General features: G+C 41.3%; 1 protein-coding gene across 1 annotated transcript; it reads left to right on the top strand.

The window, feature by feature from the left end:
• Positions 1 to 685: 685 nt before the first annotated feature.
• Positions 686 to 19,329, top strand: Cbr-bet-2 (the record flags this gene model as incomplete). The annotated part of the gene is given in 33 exon segments (XM_045239283.1): positions 686 to 743; positions 1,508 to 1,629; positions 1,683 to 1,819; positions 1,889 to 2,013; positions 2,492 to 2,613; positions 2,710 to 2,838; positions 2,888 to 3,115; positions 3,164 to 3,329; positions 4,350 to 4,507; positions 4,550 to 4,638; positions 4,685 to 4,847; positions 4,935 to 5,040; positions 5,093 to 5,226; positions 5,275 to 5,409; positions 5,455 to 5,580; positions 6,229 to 6,342; positions 6,395 to 6,514; positions 6,561 to 6,688; positions 6,739 to 6,845; positions 8,335 to 8,423; positions 11,324 to 11,455; positions 11,515 to 12,504; positions 12,516 to 12,984; positions 13,047 to 14,104; positions 14,153 to 14,419; positions 15,685 to 15,801; positions 15,834 to 15,953; positions 16,027 to 16,797; positions 16,847 to 17,349; positions 17,398 to 17,894; positions 17,944 to 18,327; positions 18,877 to 19,160; positions 19,240 to 19,329. 33 exon segments carry the CDS (start codon positions 686 to 688, stop codon positions 19,327 to 19,329), a joined length of 8,238 nt encoding a protein of 2,745 aa, XP_045092691.1.
• Positions 19,330 to 20,318: the final 989 nt, after the last annotated feature.

Genomic DNA, 20,318 nt, shown 5'->3' with positions numbered 1-20,318 from the left:
AACATTTTATCATACATCAGATTTTCTATATTTATTACAGAATTTGAGCAAACTAAGCTCAAAACGCTCTCATTGGAATACGTTCTATCATAGCTTTAATCTGTGAAGCGCCTTATAAGAAAATATCATTTTTATGATAACGTTGCAATTTTTATAGACAAAATCTAGTAACTTATAATTTTTCATAGAATGTATTGCTTTCGAAGCATCCCGCTTTTCTGTTCGATTAAAATCCCACGTCAACAGTCATAACCATCTTCAACAGTTATCCGGTTTTCCCCCACCAAATGACCACAAAAAATGGGCAACGTGATGATCTAGCTCGATACAGTTGGTCGAATGTGTTGAAAAGTTTTTGCGGTGTGCGTCCGGTGTGTTCCGCACCGTTTACTGCGTCATTCAGCATGCGGACGACGACGACGACGATGAGGCTGATGACGGTAGGCGGAAAAGAGAACACTGGTTTGGGAGGAAAATAGATGAGTCCGATGGAGATGCATGCATCGCGCACACCGTGTCCAGATCATCTGCCGTATCCGCCCATCGCCGCTTGCGGCTTCGCCTCGTTTTTAGTGCATTTCAATCCGCAAAATCTGGTCGTTTGGCGACCAGTTGCAACATTTTTTGAGATTCGGGACAACTAGTTGGTGTTTTTTGTTTTCTAATAGTGCTGATTTAGGTAACAATGCTGTTGAGCAGAATATACTTGACAGAGTCTCTACTGGTGACTATATTCATTTTGGGTGAGTTCCGTGGCTTCAGAATTCTAATTATTACTACATTTTCCAATTGTTACATTATGTCAGCTAGCCCGTAGCCTTCAGCTCCAATTCATATCGTAATATCTAAATAAGAAAGGCTTCCACGCTGCCAAGTTTAAGCTAATTTTTCTCGGTTCATATGAAAAATATCAAAACATCTTCAACTGATAAAATATTGATAACATCAAGATAAACAGTTTATCAGTGGACAACTTTTTCATATTATTGACAAGTACCGAGTTAGATTGGCTCAAAGATTAAAGTTAGAGGGTCCTTCTATTACAGGGTTGACGATAATTTATCTTGGCTCCTTTGTAAGATATCAGAAATGTGTCAACTGACGAACTGCTCGAACTGCTTCTATATATCTTCTGATATCGGATTAACAACTAGAAAACAAAATAAAAATTGGCTCGAAGTCAAAAGTTGGAAGCCTTTCTATTGCAGGTTTTACGGTACCAGATTGTTTCATTTCGTCAGTTATCAGATAGTCCTAATCTCCTAGCCATATGTAGTTTTCTATTTTTTCTGGAAATCCGGAATTTCTAAATTGAATCCTTTGTTCGTTTTGGTACTATCCAGAATAAATTGAATAAATAAAACGGAATCGGATCAAGGACAAAACAATCCGTTTTCCATTCCATGTACACAATTAGAATGCAACAAAGGGTCACACTTATGGTTATAAATCTGTACACATCGAATCTATCCCGTTGCAGGGTCAAGACCCTAGTGAAAGTTTTCAGTTTACACAATACCGGAAGTCCGAAGTGATGAGCAACAACAACTTCGTCCCGCCGCTATCATTCCCTGGTCTCAATACCAACGAAGGTTGGGTAAAATGAAAGAGGGGTCGTTAGCGTATCAAGTAAGTACTAATACTAATACAACTGACGAATAACACAATCTGTCATGTTTCAGAAAGAAAGTGATCCATTCAAAACAAGCGACGTCTTGCCTGGTGCATCTAATTCGTTCTTTGGGAGTTATGAGAAAGATGATTTGTCATTGAATAAGCAGCAGCAGCTGGCGCGTTTTGACGAAAATGAGTCGTCGAGGTAATTATACGGAAGTACACTAGACTTGACAAGAACAAATGCGCCTTTAATTTATAACGTGTTTTTCAGAACCATACCACGAGCTCAATATGGCAACGTCATTAGACCTCAGCTTCGTGGAAGACTTCCCACTGACCCATCGGATTTCATGAAGATTCCAAAAACTAATCAAGTGGAATTTTTAATGCAACGAGGTTCGAGAAATATACAGTGCCGCTCAATAAGATATAGAAGCCCGTATTCTTCAGTTGTTTTTCAAACATTTTGACCGTTTTTTGAGCTTGGCTGCCATGTTTCCGATCATTTTGAAAACTGTGGAGAATGTAAAAGTGATAAAAAATTTGCATTCATAGAATTTTTCAAAAGTTTCTAGTTTTTCAGTTATTTCCCGAGTTCTGAAAAACACATTTTTCACGTTTTAAGAACGAAAACTGGCCAAGAAGAGATGTCATTCAGACATCGGCGAATCGCTAAAACATTAGGAATTTTCAGAGAATGTTTAAATTTGTTTCGGTTTTACACTCTCCTAAATTTTCAATGTGATCGAAAACCTGGTAGCCGAGCCCCAGATTTTTAAAATTGTTTATTTTGGCGAAGATCAACTGCAAAATATGTTTTTCTTTATCTTGTTGACAGGTACTTTAAATAGAAAAATGAAACAATAATTTTCAGAATTAGAACGAGAGACTTTGGTACCACCGGAGCGGCCACACATCGCTTCAAAAACAAGTAGTCTTCCGTCACGAATCCCGTTAAGAATGGAACAAACGCTTAAAGAAATGAATAAAATTCCAGTGAGTCTCTTTTTTGTCAATGCGAAGCTAATCCTTCGACCACTTAATCCTATACATATCCGTTTGTAAAGCCAATTTCGCAACATTTCATTTCAGTCACTTGCCATCCCGAACGGAGTGCCAATGACTGCTGGTAGTTGGGAAACCGGACATCCACATTATACAGGAGAACGAAAACTTCACGCGGCTAACACATTTGCCGGGTCTATTCCATATGCAAATAATGTAAATTGAGGATTATCTTGCGTTGAAAATACAAAAAAAAAAATTCCAGCTTCTTGGAAATGAACTTCCAACAGCTCCAATATATCAAAAAGTGGCTGACTCTAATATCGTTAGCTCTATATTTTCTCAAAGTCAAGCTCGTCCTGGCGCCATCCCAACTATGGTACAAACATCTCAACCACAGGCTTACTTCGAAAAGTTCCTAGCCAATGAAGCCTCACTCGACCAGTTTTCGAAACTTGCCAAGAATCTGTTAGGAGTCGGAGGAACGGGAGAAGTAAGCTAGTAGTCCGATGACTTGGTTTAATGTTTTAATTGTGTCTAGACTAATAGTGGAAGCGGTGGTTTGTTGGAGACAATGACGTCAGTGCTGAGCGGAGGAAACCGAAACTTACCGACAAGTTCTGCGGCGCACGATGGCTTATCCCAGTATACACCGTCGTCTGCGGGAAGACCACAAACTTCGGTTTTCCAAAAATTGTTGAGTCAAGGTGAATAGGAGGGGTTTGGAGTTTTGTAGTAAATTGAGGTGGTATTCCCAATAGAACATCAGTATTTTTGTTCGAGCTCAATCGTTTTGCTAAATATCAAAACGAAATTATTTTTTAAAAAGTGTCTGCCATGATATAGAAAAAGTTTCAAATCAAATTATTTTGATGTCTTCTAGAAGAATCGGAAACCAAGACATCATACGCTATTTGCTCACATAAATTCCCATCCTATCTACTGTGCGCTCTATTATCTCGGTTTCTATAAGAGATATCGAAAATCATTCAACTGATCAAATAATGGAGAGTTATATTGGATAATTTATCAGTTGAAATGTTTTATGTATTGTAAAGAAACCGAAATAATTGAGCTTAAAGCGCACGGTGAACTGCTATAAATGCAAATACGGTATATTTTTGAAGTAGAATATGGCCGGTTTTAAAGTATTGAAAAGGTAGCCCAGAATTTTTTCCATTGCCCGGTGTGTACTAAAAAACTGTGTTTAACATGGAAATAGACTAATTGATGTGATTGTCAAATTTTAAGTCATTTTTATGCAAACTTGCTTTGAAAATGCGAAAAAATTAAATCTAGTTTGGTCAGCATGTTTCGGAATTTTCAGATTGAGCAAAAAATTCTTGAATTTATCTTTTGGTATTTCAAGAAATTTTATGTCGCCTAGTCAGGTACTGTGATTAAGCTCAGAATGCACGATGTTCAATTAGCAAAAATATTAATACCTGAAACACTCTAACAGGGGGGGGGGGGGGATTATATACTTAAATCTGCACTTTGAGCTCAATTTTCTCAACATCTTCGAGCGATGTCACAAATATATCAACTAATAAAGTATTGGTAAACAAACATTTTTTCAGTTGACAGATTTTTGTTAACTTTCATAGAAATTGAGATGCCCCTCGAAGTGCAAGTATAGGGTGATCTCTAATAGAGTGTTTACGGCGAATCAAAGTTTTTTTAAATAATAGAAATTGAAAATTCTCAAAACAACTCAATAATTCCAGCCACCGATGCTCTCAAAGACTCTTTGAACAAAAAAGCGGAAGCCAAAGACAAAACTGATCTTGACGCTATTGCCAAGAAAACCGACCTCTTCGCTCTCCCCAACCCTGAACCACCAAAAAAAGAAAAGCTGAGTAAAGACAAGGAGAATTCAATCAAGGTATTTTATATCTCCAAGCAAAACAAATATTAATATTTTTAGCTCTTGGAAAACATGCCCGTTGAGCAAAGGGAAATGCTCGAAGCTGCGATCATGTCAGGTGAAATTGATGCAGATTCACCTGCAATTAAGTAAAACTAATTTTCATTTATTTTCATCTCAAATTGAAAATTCTAGAACTCTGGTGAAAAATGATGTCACTGAGGAATCAAAGAAGGAAAAAGAGAACCGTCTTATTGAGTGGATCCGAGCAAATCGTCCATCGAAAACTCCTCCTGAAAATCCAATTCCTAAAAACGTCCCTTACTATGGAAAGTACTTGGGAAGTTTGGCAGAGACGGTGAGTAGTTGTAAGGGGTAAGGGGGACAAAGAAAGTAATTTTTTTTTCAAAATTGGACCTGTTCTTTCGTGTTTTTTTTATTACAGCCGACAACGAAAAAACAAAAAAGTCCAGCCGGCGCGTTGTGGCTAGTTGATGAAAAGAGAATCATTGTGACACGATTTGTTTTTGAATCTGGATCGTTACTTAATGGTAGGATAACGCTAAAATGTTTTTATCGATGCAGAAAATTGTGAATGTTCAGAAAATGTCACTTTCTGGCTTGGACCAAAGAAACCAACTGGAAACTTTGTTGAAGATTTTATGCCGTCTGAAAATGGATTCTACGTTCGACCGAGACCAATTGAAATGTCAGCCTTTGCTACAAGAGAGCTGCCGGTAGACATTCCGAAAATAATTTTTGTTTTGTATTTTGAACTTTTCCAGCCAATTGATGCTAAGCCAAGACCCAATGTGTCAGCGGTCAAACTTTTCGAAGGCATTCCCCCAATCGTCGCCAACGTCACAAGAGTCAAACGGGCCGATGAAGTTACTCCTAAGCCGATTGAGCTTTTTGTAGAAGTACGTGAATGTTTTATTGATGGTTGAAAAATTATAATTTTTTAGGGAGGAATTATGAAAGTTCGCCCTGGAAATGGTGTGGTGAAATTGGAAACGCAGGCAGAAACAGTGACCAGTATACCGGATGGGTTTAGATTGAAACAACCGGAATTTGATGCAGTGGATGAAACGGTAATTTTTTGGGGATGTAAAAATTTGACAATTGTATCTGGGAATGAGTAAAATATTGATGAAGTTTAGAATAATTGAAATTTTAATTTGAAGCTAACCCTACGGAAACAAAGAAAAACTGCTTTATGAAATAAACTTGGTTTCGTTCATTATTTTATGATTCCAAATTGTGAAAACGAGATTTAGAATACACATTTTTGGTGTACATTCATTTCGAATTTCATATAAATTTGAATTTCATCTCATCGAATGTTTTGATCTGCATGTTTCACCCGGTGCAGTTTTGAAGAAGGTAAAATCTTCTGATTTTAATTTTTCAATACCAATATCCTATGGCATGTGCAGTCATAAAGATGAGGTTTTATTTTGTTCAGGGTTACTTTTGGATGAAAAATGAAATGAGCTTTTTTCAAGCATTTAATCCGAGATTAAGCACGAAAAATGGTTTAGAACCAACTTTAGTACTTTTCAATTAATTGTCTAAATTCATCCAATCTTGTTCCAAAGTTATTACGAATTTAGATTCGGATTTATTTATTTTCAGAGCGGTGACAAACGGTGCAAAAAATTCGTGTTGTCTTTTTTTTAAACCACTGAAGAAAATTTCAACGACAATATTTTCAGGGATTTAAAATTGATTCCTTTTAGGCCCCTCAACCCCTTCAATGGTTTGAAGGCTTCCAACCGCTTATGCTCACTCTTCCATCCCCAAAAATCTTCAGCGACATCCATTGGGTTTCCCTTAGAGACCACAAACGTAAAGTGAGTTTTAGTCTCTTTTTTGACTTCAAATCAAAACAAAAATAAGTTCCAGACAAACGTCGCTTCTGTTATTCTGCCCAACGGTCCGCTTGTCCAAATCCCAAAAGTAATACGATTAAGGTCTTTGTCGCCAAATAGTCTAGCTTTCAATATCAGCTCAGGACCGATTGAGGTGCGAGATGAACGAAAACACAAATAACAAATAATGGAAATTCCAGGTGCTCGATGTGAAAACTATCAGAATCAATAATTTCTCATTCCAACATGACGACGATTCAGTGTGGATGTTGGTTGGAAGTGAATTGTTTCCAAATTTAGGAGGAAAAATTGTTCCATTATTTGAAGAGTATGTGATAAACCTTTTCTACTTATCTCTGAAAGTCTCTGAAATTCCAGACAAAACAGAACATTTGATTGCCAAGCTCTACGAAGCTATCACAGAGAGACCCTTGTCTTCAGACTACCAGGAGAGCTGACCTGGAAAGACGTTTTCTGGTTCTCATGTGAGTTCTCGAGTTTTCTTCTCGTTAAAAATTCCCATACACTTCTCAATATCCCATCATTCTCCGTTGAAGAATGCCTTCTTAAAAATTCTTAATGCCAAAATTTCATCATGTGAACGACGGAGCACAAAAAACCGCTCGCGCTGAGAAAGTGCAATTTTGGTTTTCATGAATTTGGAATTATCATTATAATCTAAATTATAGAGTAGATGAATAATTGGGACGGTAGGGAACAGGTGTTTAGTTGGAAACTTTGAATGATATGATGAATGATTTAAAAATTCTGAGAACTTGAAGTGCAAGAGATTTGAAATTTGAGAGATCAAACTTCCAGAAAGCATTGGATTTCCAGAGAAAAGGGAGAGTATGAATTTCTTGATTTGTTCGAGCTCTGAAAACCGCGAAAACTAAAAAAAAAATAATTAATGCTATTTCACACCAAACGCAGGGGTGTCTTGTTACACTACTAGCCTGAAGGTCCCTAAATGGCAAGAAGAGAAGCAGAAGACCTAATTTGGCTTTGTAGGACTTCTCAAGCATGTCCTGAATACATAAAGACCCCCTGGATTTGAAAAAAAGCAGTTAGGTCCCTGATCCCTGACAACTTGAGTTCTGAAAAGAGCCGAAATCTCAACAAAGGGAGAAAGTCAGAAGATGTGGGGTTAAAAAATAGATTTGTGAACCCAATTTGAACGGCGAAGCCCTTTGATCTAGCTTGAAATGGGAAAAATGACAAAAAATGAATTTTTTGAAACTTTGCGAGAGGTGTAAATTATAGAACTTTGGAATCTCATACAAACCAAACAGTAGTGCAAACAAACTTGAATTTGCCATAAATGCTTTAATACAGCTCCAATATACAGTACCGGTCAATAAGATATTTAACAACATGTTTTTTCCTTAATTTTGACGTTTTTCAGAAGTCTCGAGCTCGGCTGTCAAGTGTCCCATCACTTTGAAAATTTTGGAGGGTTTAAAACAAAATTAGATTGGAAACTTTGTATTTACTGAATTTTTTGAAAATTCCCTGTTTTTAGTTACGTGCCACATAATGAAAAACATCTGTTTTTTTTCCCGTATTGGAAACATTTCAGATATCAGCAAAACTCTGAAAAACTGAGAAATAAAAAAGTCTGTCAATGCATCGTTCTAAATCTGGGACTGTTTCACGCCCTCAAACATTTTCAAAGTAATCGGAAACATGACAGCCGACCTCTAGACATTTGAAAATGGTCAAAATCAAATAACAACACGTACTGACCGGTCCAGAAGATATCTAGAATTATCTAGAACTCCTCCAGAAGATATCTAGAATTTGTCAACTGATAAAATGTTTTTTCTTGAAATTGCCAACATTTCATCAGTTGATCAATATTTGATATCTCTGGAACGAACCAAGATAATTTAACTCTATGCCACTCAAAGGGTACTCTCTTGTTAGAGCATCTACGGCGAATATACTCCTATTACCGTCATAAATTATTTTCAGTTTTCTCCATGAAACGCCTCATATCATATTCCGAAATCTTCCTGCCAATTAGCGAGATGCATTTGATCCCCGACTTGTCTTCAATTGCGGTAAGTTTCGATGAAACATAACAAAAAAAGCGTAGTACGTTCCGTTCTCTGATTTATGGCAGCAGGCGTGCACCTAAACAGGTATGACTTCACATTTCCCATGCTATCGAAAAATTTATACTTGTTCACTTATCTGCCCTGACAGCGCAACTAACAAACCATGAGATGATCGCTATAAAACTGCATCGTAATCGCCTTTGCCTCTTTCGTTCTCTTTTTTGGGATTCAGGAAGTTCCTAAGATTGCCTGTCCCCTACTCAATCTCCCCGAAAAAAAGTTTGCTCGAGCCATCTTTCTTTTTCCGGCTCATGGAACCGAATTGTACTAAGATTAGTACGATTGTTACTACTTTGCGTCTCCAAAAACGTATCATGGTACCTTTTTCTTTCAGACACCTACATGCAAGCATACCCCGGCGATTTGAAGTTGTTGGAATATTGATATCAACAAGAAACGTCAAATATTGGAACTCATGCTACAATCTCATTAATTTATACAAGCCTCCCTCCTCATCCATTTTTCATAGCACATATGCGCTCTTGAACTTTTTTCCCCATATTTTCCTAATTTTTTATCCCTAAATTCGTCACCGGCCAGACATCTCGAGAGCTTCGCTTTTTTACATGTCAGGTCGTAAATATTTCAAAAGTTGTAGTATCGCCCCAAATCTGTCACATTCATTTCGAAATTCACAATTTTTTTCAGATGATCTCATGTTTAAAAATTAATTTTTTAATAAATTATTCACTTTTTTGTACATAGTAAGGTCAAATACCTATCATTAAATCGGATCTGAAATGTCTCCAACATTGCAACATCAGTTAGTGTAAACACGCCGGCGCAAAACTGCAGACACAACAACGGCCAGCAATTTATGTTACTTTTTGCCTATTCTGAGGACCAGAACTCGTTCTAGCTGTTGAGTCGAGCTGAAACCTGGCTGAAAAATAATTGGAGAAGTGCAGATGCATTGTAAGTGCCTGAAATGGTAGAAAAAAAAGTTTGAATAGAAATGGAATGAACAAAAAATGCCATGTCTTGAGAATTACATCTCCATCGACCCTTTTTGTTTTGATTTTGGTCAAAAATCAGTCTACCGACGAGAACATCGCCTCCTTCATCATCAACATGTTGTAATTGCACCCAAAATTGGTAAAACAAACAAATGATACGCATTCCCCCGCAGCAACCATATACAACCTGTGTTCCATATGACGTCACGTGACTGTACAAGTGGAGCACCCTAGGTGGTGACGAAATGGTCCAGCTGCTAAAGGCCGGCACTCTCCACAAACTCTTGGCAGCTGTTGTACGATAATCTAAAAGAAGGAACTGTTCGCGGGCCACCAGATGTGCCAGCTGTCCTTTGTTGCACTTATATAGAAATGAGGGAGTATAGGATGTCTGAACTTTAAGCTAATGTTCATGAAACATCCAGGGGAACTTCTTGACACTCTGATTTGTACTCTGACATCCGGGGAGCTTCCTAAACTCATTGGTCTGGTTTGTGCATCATGTTGCTCTTCTAAAATTGGTTCCTCAAAACTAGAGATGTCCGGACAATCGTTCGCTGTCTGTTTGTTGTTCGTGCAACTTGGAAACCTTATAATCAAATTTACATGCGGGTCCAGGTGTTTCAGTTACCGTGCCGTGCCCACAGGGAAGGACAGATGTATTTTTTGGATACGCTCTGCTCACACACTGGACGCTTGTGTAATCGACATCGACGTTCACCTGTATGCTAATCTATCGCATTTGACCCTCGAACGTCCTCCATGGTCTCCTTTTTGTTGTTGTCCTCTTTCATGTCTTGTTTTTCCTCCCCGTCCCATCCCAGTTTCAGATTCCTTTTTTCCCAGGCTCCCAAACACGCGTCGCAGCCGCTCCGCGCTTCCTGACTATTCGGCGCGAGCGCGAAGAATTGAATTTAGGCAAAGTAAGGAGGGCGAACAACGATGGAAACGAGCGAGCGCGCGCGGTGAGACCCTCCTCGGTCCATTCAATGTGCAGGAGAGAGGCCACCTCTCTGGCTTCTCTCATCCTTCCTATCACTATTCCCCAAACTCCCTCATTGCCCTCCCCGTCCCTTTTCCTCCCATTTCTGTCTGTGTGGGCCATTCGGCGGTCGCACATCTTTTCTCTTCCATTGGAGAGTGAGCGCGCGAGTTGAGCGAGAGCGCGGGAAGACCCGATGAGGTTATGTGTGTTTTTGTGTTGTATGTGTGTGTGAGTGTGTGCAGGCAGAGAGAGGACGAGAGGGGCCGACCGACGTGCCCCCTAAGCTCCTCCCATTCTCTTTCTCTCCCATTGCGTTGTGTGTCTCTCGTTCTCTCTTTCACCGCACAAACGCCACCCCGGCTTGCCCCCTTTCACGTCCGCCATTCATTTCTCCCTGTCTTCTTTTTGCGTGCGTGCTAGGCCCCCTCGCCAACCTGCCCCCTCTTTCTCTGCCCGTTGGCAGAAACGCTGGTCATTGCTTTACGCGCGCGCTCGCCCGTTTCTTTTCCGTCTCTGCAAGAGTGCGTTGTGTCTCGTCGTTTCTCTGCGTCTCGCAACAATCGATCGCGCAGTCCTTGCATTTCTCCGCTCGCCTCATTTCTGTTTGGACGTGGGCCAAGTGGACCGCCCATTTTCCTCTCGTCTCTCTCCCTCCGTCTGAGAAAGACGTCACTGGTTGTCGGTGGGGCGCGTTTGCTTTTTTGAATTTTTCCCATTTTCAAGGGGGCGGAGCCAGAGGGCGTGGCTATGAGGGATTGTGACTCACAGCTTTTGGTTTTTCCCTATTTTCCCCGCGCTTGGTCTATTCTTCGTTCCAGAAACGTCTAGTAAGATGTTTTTTCTCCGTTTCTTTCCGCTTTTTTCTTTGAAATAAACAAATAAACAACGATTTCATATTTCAGATGTCAAATATCAGTTCAAACCCAACTGGAAACCTGGCGCGCATTGGAACATATACCCTATCAGAGGAATCAGAGAGTGATGAGGATGACGTTCCGACTGTTTCAAAGCCGTCTCAAGCAGAAACTGTCAAAGTTAGTCTTTCAGAAACCATCGTTGTTAGAAAATCCTTATTAAATCCCATTTTTTCCAGTCATCCGATCTAGAGCCGTCAGCATCAGCTCCATCCGAAGAAGCAGTAGACAATGATGATGAATTTGGATTTGGATTCTTCCACAAATCAGACGCCGAGCCAGAAGAAAAGGTCGCCGAGCCCATCGAAAACAAATTGGATGAGATTCCAGCGAGTTCACCGATTCTTCTCTTGGATGACAACAAAAACAGTGAGATTCTTCAAATTCCAAAAAGTCCAGAAACTAGCCAGCACGATCAAAACTTCTTGGACGTCGCTGACAGTCCTCTGGAGAGTTTGAGCCGAAACAGATCGGAAACTCCAAATCCTCATGATCTCGGCTTTCAAACTTGCCAAAATAGCCAAGTGCAGTCACCAGAAACTTCTGAAACTCCGGGTCGATCTCGCAGTCCTGCCAGTCGCCAGTCGAACGCAGACAATATTCAGTGTCCAATGCGTTCGGCTAGTCCTGAAAATGCCTTTGGCGTCGACACTACTGCTTCTGAAGAATCTCAAAATTTGAACATTGCAGGCGATCAAGACTCATATGAAAATATTCACAACAACGTTGCCACCGACGAGTTCAACGCGACCGAAGGAACATCTCAGCAGTTTGATGCTCCATTAGATTTTGGAAGTCCACTGAGATTAGATGAGCCATACAATGAGATGAATATGCCAACGAACAGCAATCCAGAATCTTATCAGAATCTGAATTTTGATGATGAAGCCACGATGGACGTTCCAGACTCGAGTACCCAAAATCTCGATTTCTCCAAAACACCGGAGCCAACAGAGAGCTTGGAAAATCTGGATGTGGATTCTGGAGTGGAAAATATGGAGTCGACATCTGAAGATCTTGCAATGCCGTTGGACTCGGAACCATCTGAGAACCTAGATGTTGCCGGAAGCTCACAAGCAGAGCCAGAAGAAGTTCCAATGGAGACTGATCTGAACGTGGATGTATTGGATAACACGTCGAAACAGAAGAATGCTGAATCGACTCAGGAAGTGATGAAGAGCACGGAAGCTGTGGAGGCCCAAACGAAACTGAAATCGCAGAGAAGCCAGAATCTCCAGTTTCATTAGCAGAAGCCGTCTCTACTCCAGTTGAAGCTGAAGTCACTGAGAAGCCAGATAGTCCAGCTCCATCTACAGAATCTGTTCCAGTTTCTGAAGCTGTGGAAGAAGCTGTGGATACAGCCAAGAGCCCAGAAGCCGTTTCAAATCCAACGGAGACTAAGAATCCAGAGAGCCCAGCTGCACCATCTGACAACGCAGTTCCAGCTGAAGAAGTTTCAGGCTCATTGAGCTCCGAAGGTGTTGAAAAGCCAACGAGTCCAGTGGAGTCTGAAATTAAAGCAAAGAGCCCGGAAAGCAGTCAACCAGAAGCAATCACGGAGACGCTGGAAACCCCGTCATCATCGGAAGCCGCGGAAGCTGTGGAAGTTGCCAAAATTCCAGAAGCTGCGGAAAAACCAGAGAGCCCATGTCCATCAACGCAGAATGCAAGCGAAATCCAACTCGAGGATAAGCCAGATACCCCGGAACAGATGAGCAGGATCTTGAAGTTGCGAAAACCCCAGAAGCTGTGAAAGAAGCAGAAGAATCCCCAATGGATGAAGCTGCTCCAGCTGATGTTTTAGTCGCTGAAGATCATCAGGATCTAGACCCACGGAGAAGCCCGGAGAATCCAGTTGCAATTGAGCCAGTTGACGAAGTGCAGAATCTCCAAAACTTTGAGGATGAAATGGCAGAGGTTATTGAACGTCCAGAAAGACCAAGAGCTCCGATCAATCTAGTTCAACTAGCCCCAGAAGCTCGTGAAAGCCCAGAGATTCAGCAGCTCTTTGGAAACGTAAATGTTCCGCAGATTCCGGAAGCTGCGCCATTTGCGCCAACTCACAGGATTATTGCACCAATTGCTAAGCGTCCAGAATCCCGAAGCCCACCACAACTTGACAGTCCGGACCGTCCACATAATCGAAGCCCTCCAGTGTTCTTCGATCTGGATGCAGCACCGGTGGAGCCACCTCCTGAAATTCCAAGAACACCAGAAACGGCGCCGATGCCCGAAAAAGCAACAACGCCGGAAGTGGAGCGTGAGTCGAGTGCTGAGCCAATGGAAGAGCGTGTAGCGGAACCTGTGGCGGAACCTCTCATGAAGCCTGTCACAGAGCCAGTTGCAGAACCAATGGTTGACGTTAAAAAGAGTCCAGAATCAGTGGCAGAGAGTCCAGAAGCTTCCCAAAGCACGTCGGATACTGTGAGCCCTGCTGAACCAAAAGAAGCTAATCCGAAGAAGGAAGAGAGCCCAACAACTTCAAGAAGTCCATCACCAGGAAAGCTAGAGAGCCCTGTTATGGAACTCACTCCTGTCAAGGACGAGAGAGCCAAACCTCCACATTTGTTGGAAAAGAAATCTGAACCTCCAAAGAAAAAGGCAGGACGACCACCAGCAGCAGCCGCCAAGAAGTCAGATAGTGAGTCGGATTCTAGCGATAGCGACGATGACGATGAGCCAATGTCAAAAGTAGCAATGAAGAAAGCAGCACCAAATGGCAAACCAGGACCAACATCTGGTGGCAACCCATGGGAATCTCCAAGACAGGTAACATCTTTGCGTATTCCATGTAGATTTTGAAAATTCAATTTACAGGAGCCTGTCGGAGGAGTCGTCCAGCCACGTACCGAACCACCAAAAGGAAAGCCAACTCGTCACACCAACTGTCTCGATCATTTGTTGTTCACTGTCATTAAGGAGGCGGTGAAGCACAAACACTCATGGCCATTCCAGGAACCAGTCAATGCGGTGGCGTTGGCCATTCCAGACTACCATAAGACGATTACTAGACCCATGGATTTGCGTACAATTGAGAAGCGTCTTCGAAACTCTTACTATTGGTCGGTGGACGATGCAATTAAGGTGAGTGATAACCAGAAGTGATGAGAATCACTGAATGGGGCTGGTGGTGAAGCTATTCTTTAGCCTGGAGCCTCTAGGTCGGAGGGTACAAAAATTTTGGGGTAAATGGGGTACAAAGCGATTTAGGGGTACAATATCTTCAATTCGGTATTCAAAAAAAAACCTCAAATTTTGTACCCCCGAATTGTGGATTTTGCACCCCATGATCGTTTGTCCCCGCCTCATATGTACCTCCGAATCGTTGGTTCCTTGGAATTATGAACCTAGTATCTTCCCCTATGCCTTCCTGTCCAAGGTATGGGGGCTGAACACTAAGAATTAGCTGAGAGAACACAAGGTAACCATAGGAGCCGCATAATTCAGGCGTAAGCCTCGTTACATCTTATTAAAATATACGAATTTTCACAAGATCATATTTTCTCAATTCTAAAGATTTTCAGTCAAAAAATTCGAATTCCGAAGTTTAATTTTCGTTGAGTAGTCCCGGTTTACAACCCATTGAGTTTGACCTTTTGTGTCCTTAGTCGTTTTCTTTCACGAAAAAGATTCCGCTTTCCTAGATGAGATGAGATCGTAGTAATTTTTACCTTTTTTTTCAAATTGAAGGCACTAATTTTTCAAAATCCTCGCTTCTTCCCCTTCTTTCCTTTCACACCCATCCCCAAGACGGCTCCCCGCCCATTTCCGCAGGTTCTTTATAATAAAGGGTTCCTTCTATCCATGCTTCCCTTTCATCAGCACACACTCTCTCATTGCCTTCTTTTTTTTGTTTCATCTCTACCGCTTGGTGATGCTTACTCATAGGAGATTCTTCAATGTGTAAAATTTTATTTAAGCCTTGGGATTCACTACTGTAGTTTTACTAGACTAGGAATATCGGTTCTCCAGCGGCGCTTTGGAAACATCATGATCGAGGGTGGATTGAAAAAAATGAACACCAGAAACTATTACAACTCTTTTGCCCTTGGTTCAAAAAACCTTGTTTTTTTCGATATTGTTTTCCCCCCTCGCATGATTGTTCCATTCGCACTGCTTGCATGAATCATTTGCAAAAAAGAATCGAATTTCGCAATAAAAATGTGATCTACCCCTCGCTGGAATCGTAAACCTTCATGCAACAACCGAAGAAAAACCCCCCGGAGGCAGAATATTTGAATTTTTCCCGTACTAAGCTCTCTCACACACCCACCCCACACCCTACGACCTTAATTCTAAAAAAGTCCAAAAATCACAAAAACCAAGGCAAAAGAGTTGATTGGTTTCAGGATATCAAACAAATGTTCAACAATTGTTACAAATTCAATCCACCCGAGTATGATGTGTACAAGATGGCAAAAACGCTGGAGAGCCAAATGATGAGCCAGCTCGCTAAACTTCCTACTGTAAGTTTCCACAATTTTCCATTTCTTTTCAGGACCTGAACACCCTCTTCCAAAATTGCAAGACGTTCAACGACAACAATGATGACATCTATATTATGTGTGAAAATGTCGAAGGTGTCGTGTTGAGAGGCTTGGAATGTTTGCCGGCAAAGGTTGATTATCATAAAAATGAAGAATCACACGTTTTTCTCCCTTCTTTCATATTCTAAACTCTATTCTTTTCAGGAAGTCGAGGCCGATTTTCCGGAGCATCTTCGAAAGGCAATGTTCCCACGTGCAGGTGGACCAGGAAAGCCGCCAAAGACGCCAAGTAAACGTGGACGAAAGAGCACTCGTGGCAGGAAGAAAGGCATGCCTCCAAGATCTGCCACGTCATACAAAGATGAATCCGTAGACGACTACGACGACGGAAAGACGGATTCGTTTAATTATGATGAGGACGAAGACGAAGAGCTTTCAATTACTCCAGTGAAGACGTCTGCAAAGAATACATCCATATCCGTACAGCCTGTTGAAGTGGAAGAGGTCAAGCCAGTGCTAGCATCACCACCAGCTAAAAAACGAAAAGCAGAAAATGGAGAGGTTGCAACTCCTGCTAAAGTCGCTGCACCTGCTCCTGCACCAACACCAGCTCCACCATCTCCTGTTGTTGCTTCACCAGCGCCAACACCAGCAGCGGTCCCAGCCACTCCCGTGACTCCAGCGCCTCCACGAAAGAATCCAAACTCAATGATCGACTGGAAACGTTTGCCACCACGATGGACCGGAAAGCAAGCTGAATGGCAAAAGTTTTGTGTCCGTCTCCTCAATGAGATGCACAGTTTAAAGAATAAGAGCTTCGCTCAAGTTTTCTATGTGCCAGTGGACCCAATCAAGCTAAAGATTGCTGACTATTTGGATGTCGTCAAGAATCCAATGGATCTCCAAACAATGAAAAAGAAGTTGGACCATAAGCAATATGCCGAGCCAGAGGAGTTCGTAGCAGATATGAATTTGGTAAGAAGAAAAGTTGAACTCAATGAATGAATACCCATTTTTGTTTCAGATGATTGATAACTGCTGTTTGTACAATCCAAAGGGTTCATCGGTATATCAAAATGCTCTGGATCTGAAGGCACTTTTCGAGCAACGTTGGAAACTTTTCCCAAGCCCTGGCGTTGATCCGATCGTCTCCGACTCCTACATTCATCAGAATCTGATCGTCAACACTGACTACATTGAAGATGAGAGAATCAACGGATACCTCAGCGCTGTTCGAGAAGAGGAGAAGAAGTGTGCGGAGAAATTGGAGAAGCTTCGCAGTATGAGTGATGGTCTCTACAACATCAAGCTCCAACGACGAGACGCTAGACTCGCTGGAAACATTGCTCCAATGTTGGAACCAAATCAGATGGCCGAGCTGGAGCAGCTAGGAATCAGCATCAAGAATACTGCAGTGCTGGTGCCAGAGTTGATTTCTCCAGCGACATCTGTGAGATCTTCTGCGCGTGCTCCAGTGCCGAAGATTATTGATGATATTGGACCATCGCCAACTAAAGCGAGGAAGATGTAAGTTTATTATCTATTTATTACAACTCAAAACCGTTCCCTTTTCAGTTCCAAACCTCGTCAATCGCTTGCTTCTAACGCATCGACCGCCGCCTATCCAACACCAACTGGAAATCCTCGTGGACGAAAGCCCAAGAAACGTCCCATCAAACAAGATTTCTCACCTGCCTATGAACCTCTACCACGTACTAGCGCCGCTCCAAAAATTGTTCCCGTCGGTCCACGCCGATATGTGTCGGTTTACAACAGAACTGAAGTTTCGATGGCAGAAAAAGTGAAACTCACCCAGGTCATCGCCGATATGGAACCATACTGGATCATGCCGATCCTTCGCATCATTCAACTCTCGCAAGAGTACAACAAACAAGATATCATCACTTTGAAGACATTGTGCGAGGATGAAATCCAAATCGATGATGTGCCTGATCATTTGTTCATTGAAGTTGCCGACTATGTGCAAATGTTCCAGACGGATCGAGAAAAAGCGCTTTCTGCGAAGGAACGATATGAAACTGAAGCGAAAATCCACGGATTCACTGTCTACGGTAAGGAATTAACATTTCAAAAATGAGATTAAATTAAAATCTTTTTCAGATGGGTTGAGTGTGGTGCCAAAGTCGATTCCATTCTCAAAACTCAAACGCCTCGACACCCATACCCCATCACCATCGGCATCTCGTACTGGTGTACCGTCTTCTGACTCGGATTCAGATTCGGGATCAGAGTCGGGCAACTCGTCGGATTCCGAAGGAGAGCCGCAACCAAAAAAGAAGGCACCCACCAAGAAAGTGGTTCGCCGTCGTGCGATTGAGATCAGCGCAAGCTCATCGAGAGCGTCGACACCTGTGGCCCCAAATCCAGTTGGTCGTCCACCGAAAGCCAAGTCGGCCAACGTGGCACCTCAAAAGCATCAGCTATCGGAGAGCTCGAGTTCGTCGGATTCTTCGTCGGACTCGTCCGACTCGGAATCGGAGACAAGTTAGTTATTCAGAAATCTCAAACAACATCATACACACAGCATACTGGCCCATCTCCGTTTTTGTCCCTAGTCTCTCTTTCTCTCTCTTAAAACCCTCTAATACTATGTCCGAATTTACGCACGTATCTCATCACTACTGTCTCTCACCTATCTATATTTCTCTCTTTCCGCTTTATTTTCCCAGTTTTATGAATTCAATGTCGTGTCAATTGCCAAAAAAATTAATTCTCATGTGTCAAGACGCGAAACAACCTACAACAACCCAATCCGATTTACCATTCTATCATAACTAAGGTCTCTGTGTCTCATTTCTAAAGATAATCATCCGCCATCTCATCCTTATTCTGTCTAAATTTTTCGATTTGTCTGCAATAAGGTGTTTGATGCGAAAGCTTTGTGTTTTTTATACTCGCTGTGTTATTATAACCGGACCGTCAAGCAAGCAACTACAGCATAACTGAACAACAAAAAATACAGTAACCCCTAAAACAAACACTGGAAAAAACTATTCTACGCTTACACAGTTAAAGGAACACGTTGTTTTTCAGAAGCACAGGTCGGAATACCGGGAGCACAAAAAGGAGGCCCACCTGGGAAAAAATTGGGTTTGAAAGGTCCTCCAGTCAAGCAACCACCTCCACAGAAGCCAAAAGGACTCTCGATTCTTGATGAGCTGCTTCCCGAGACTCCTGCCAAACAACCTCCAACTCCATCAACAAGTCGACCGATCGCTCGTGGACCCAGCCATGATCAGAAAGCGCCAGTGTCCGAGGCAGAGCATCGTTTGCAAAAGGAACAGCAGCACGCGGAGGCTCTTCGTTTGCAAGCTCAGGTAAATCAACAATCTGATAAATCTAGGGACTGTTTTTCAAATTTATTAGCTTGGGACTTACTGTAATTAATCATTCCAGGCTCGCCGTCAAAGAGAGCAACGCGAACAAGATTCGTTCAACAACCAAGCCGAAGTTATGGCGGAGTTTGAGTTCAACGACTACTATTGAGCAGTCTGTAAAATTTAATTTTAATTGTTTTTTTTTCTTTACCCTTAACTTATTTATGTTCATTTTCAATTTTTTTTTCAAAATTCCTTAATTAGGGTTCATCCCACCTTGCAATTTGTCATTTCCGTAACCGTTTTACACCTTTAATTTCTGCCTTCTTTCATCCCAGTCTCCACCCCCAGAAAAGAATGTAAGTCAAAAAAAGTTCTACACCCCTTCCCCCTAACTACCGAATCTCATCTATTTTTAGTGAGTTTTATTTGAATATATAAGACTATAATTTATGTCCCCACCCAATTGTTCCCAATCAATAATTTTCTTATTGTTCTCAAGTTCCTTTTTCTCAGTAAGACATTTGGCCCTACTATTGTTAAGAAATTTACATGGATTGATTCTATTCTTTTATCTCACGATTCTTTTACCTCAAAGTTTGAACTTTTATGCCAGACGGTAGCCTTAAAATGAAGTGTTTCATGTCATCCAGTGGAAAAGTGTTTTATCAAAGTAGGAAACTCGAAATTCAGCTTGTTTTCAGAAAATTGAGATATGAAGAAATGTGGCAAATATTCCGGAGAAAGAAACTATCAGATCTGAAGACCTCAAACTGTTTAAAATCCGTGATCTTTGAACTAAATCATTACGACTTCTGTGAGAGATATGACGAAACTTTCAACTGATATTTCATTTATCAGAATGTCACTCATATTTCATTAGTGGACAACTTCTTGATATCTTTTACGGGAATCAAGATTATTGAGCTAAAAGTTAACTGTTTGAGTGAGTTATAAAAGGATATACGGTATTTGAGTAATAAAAACTAACCTGCAATACAAACAGCAAGCAATAGTACAATAATTTTGAAAAAAATTGGAAAAACAGAAAAATAACTTTTTTTGGTCTTGCCATATTGTTTGCGACTAAATGGGATCGATTTTTCGAAAGAAAAACAATTTCGCAATGTAACGAAAAGTACACAAAAGGAGAAAGAC

This window comes from Caenorhabditis briggsae (genome assembly GCF_000004555.2).
Source record: "Caenorhabditis briggsae complete genome, chrX, whole genome shotgun sequence".
NCBI lineage: Eukaryota > Metazoa > Nematoda > Chromadorea > Rhabditida > Rhabditidae > Caenorhabditis > Caenorhabditis briggsae.
Note: the sequence above shows the minus strand (reverse complement) of the source record. Positions and strands in the feature narration are given on the sequence as shown.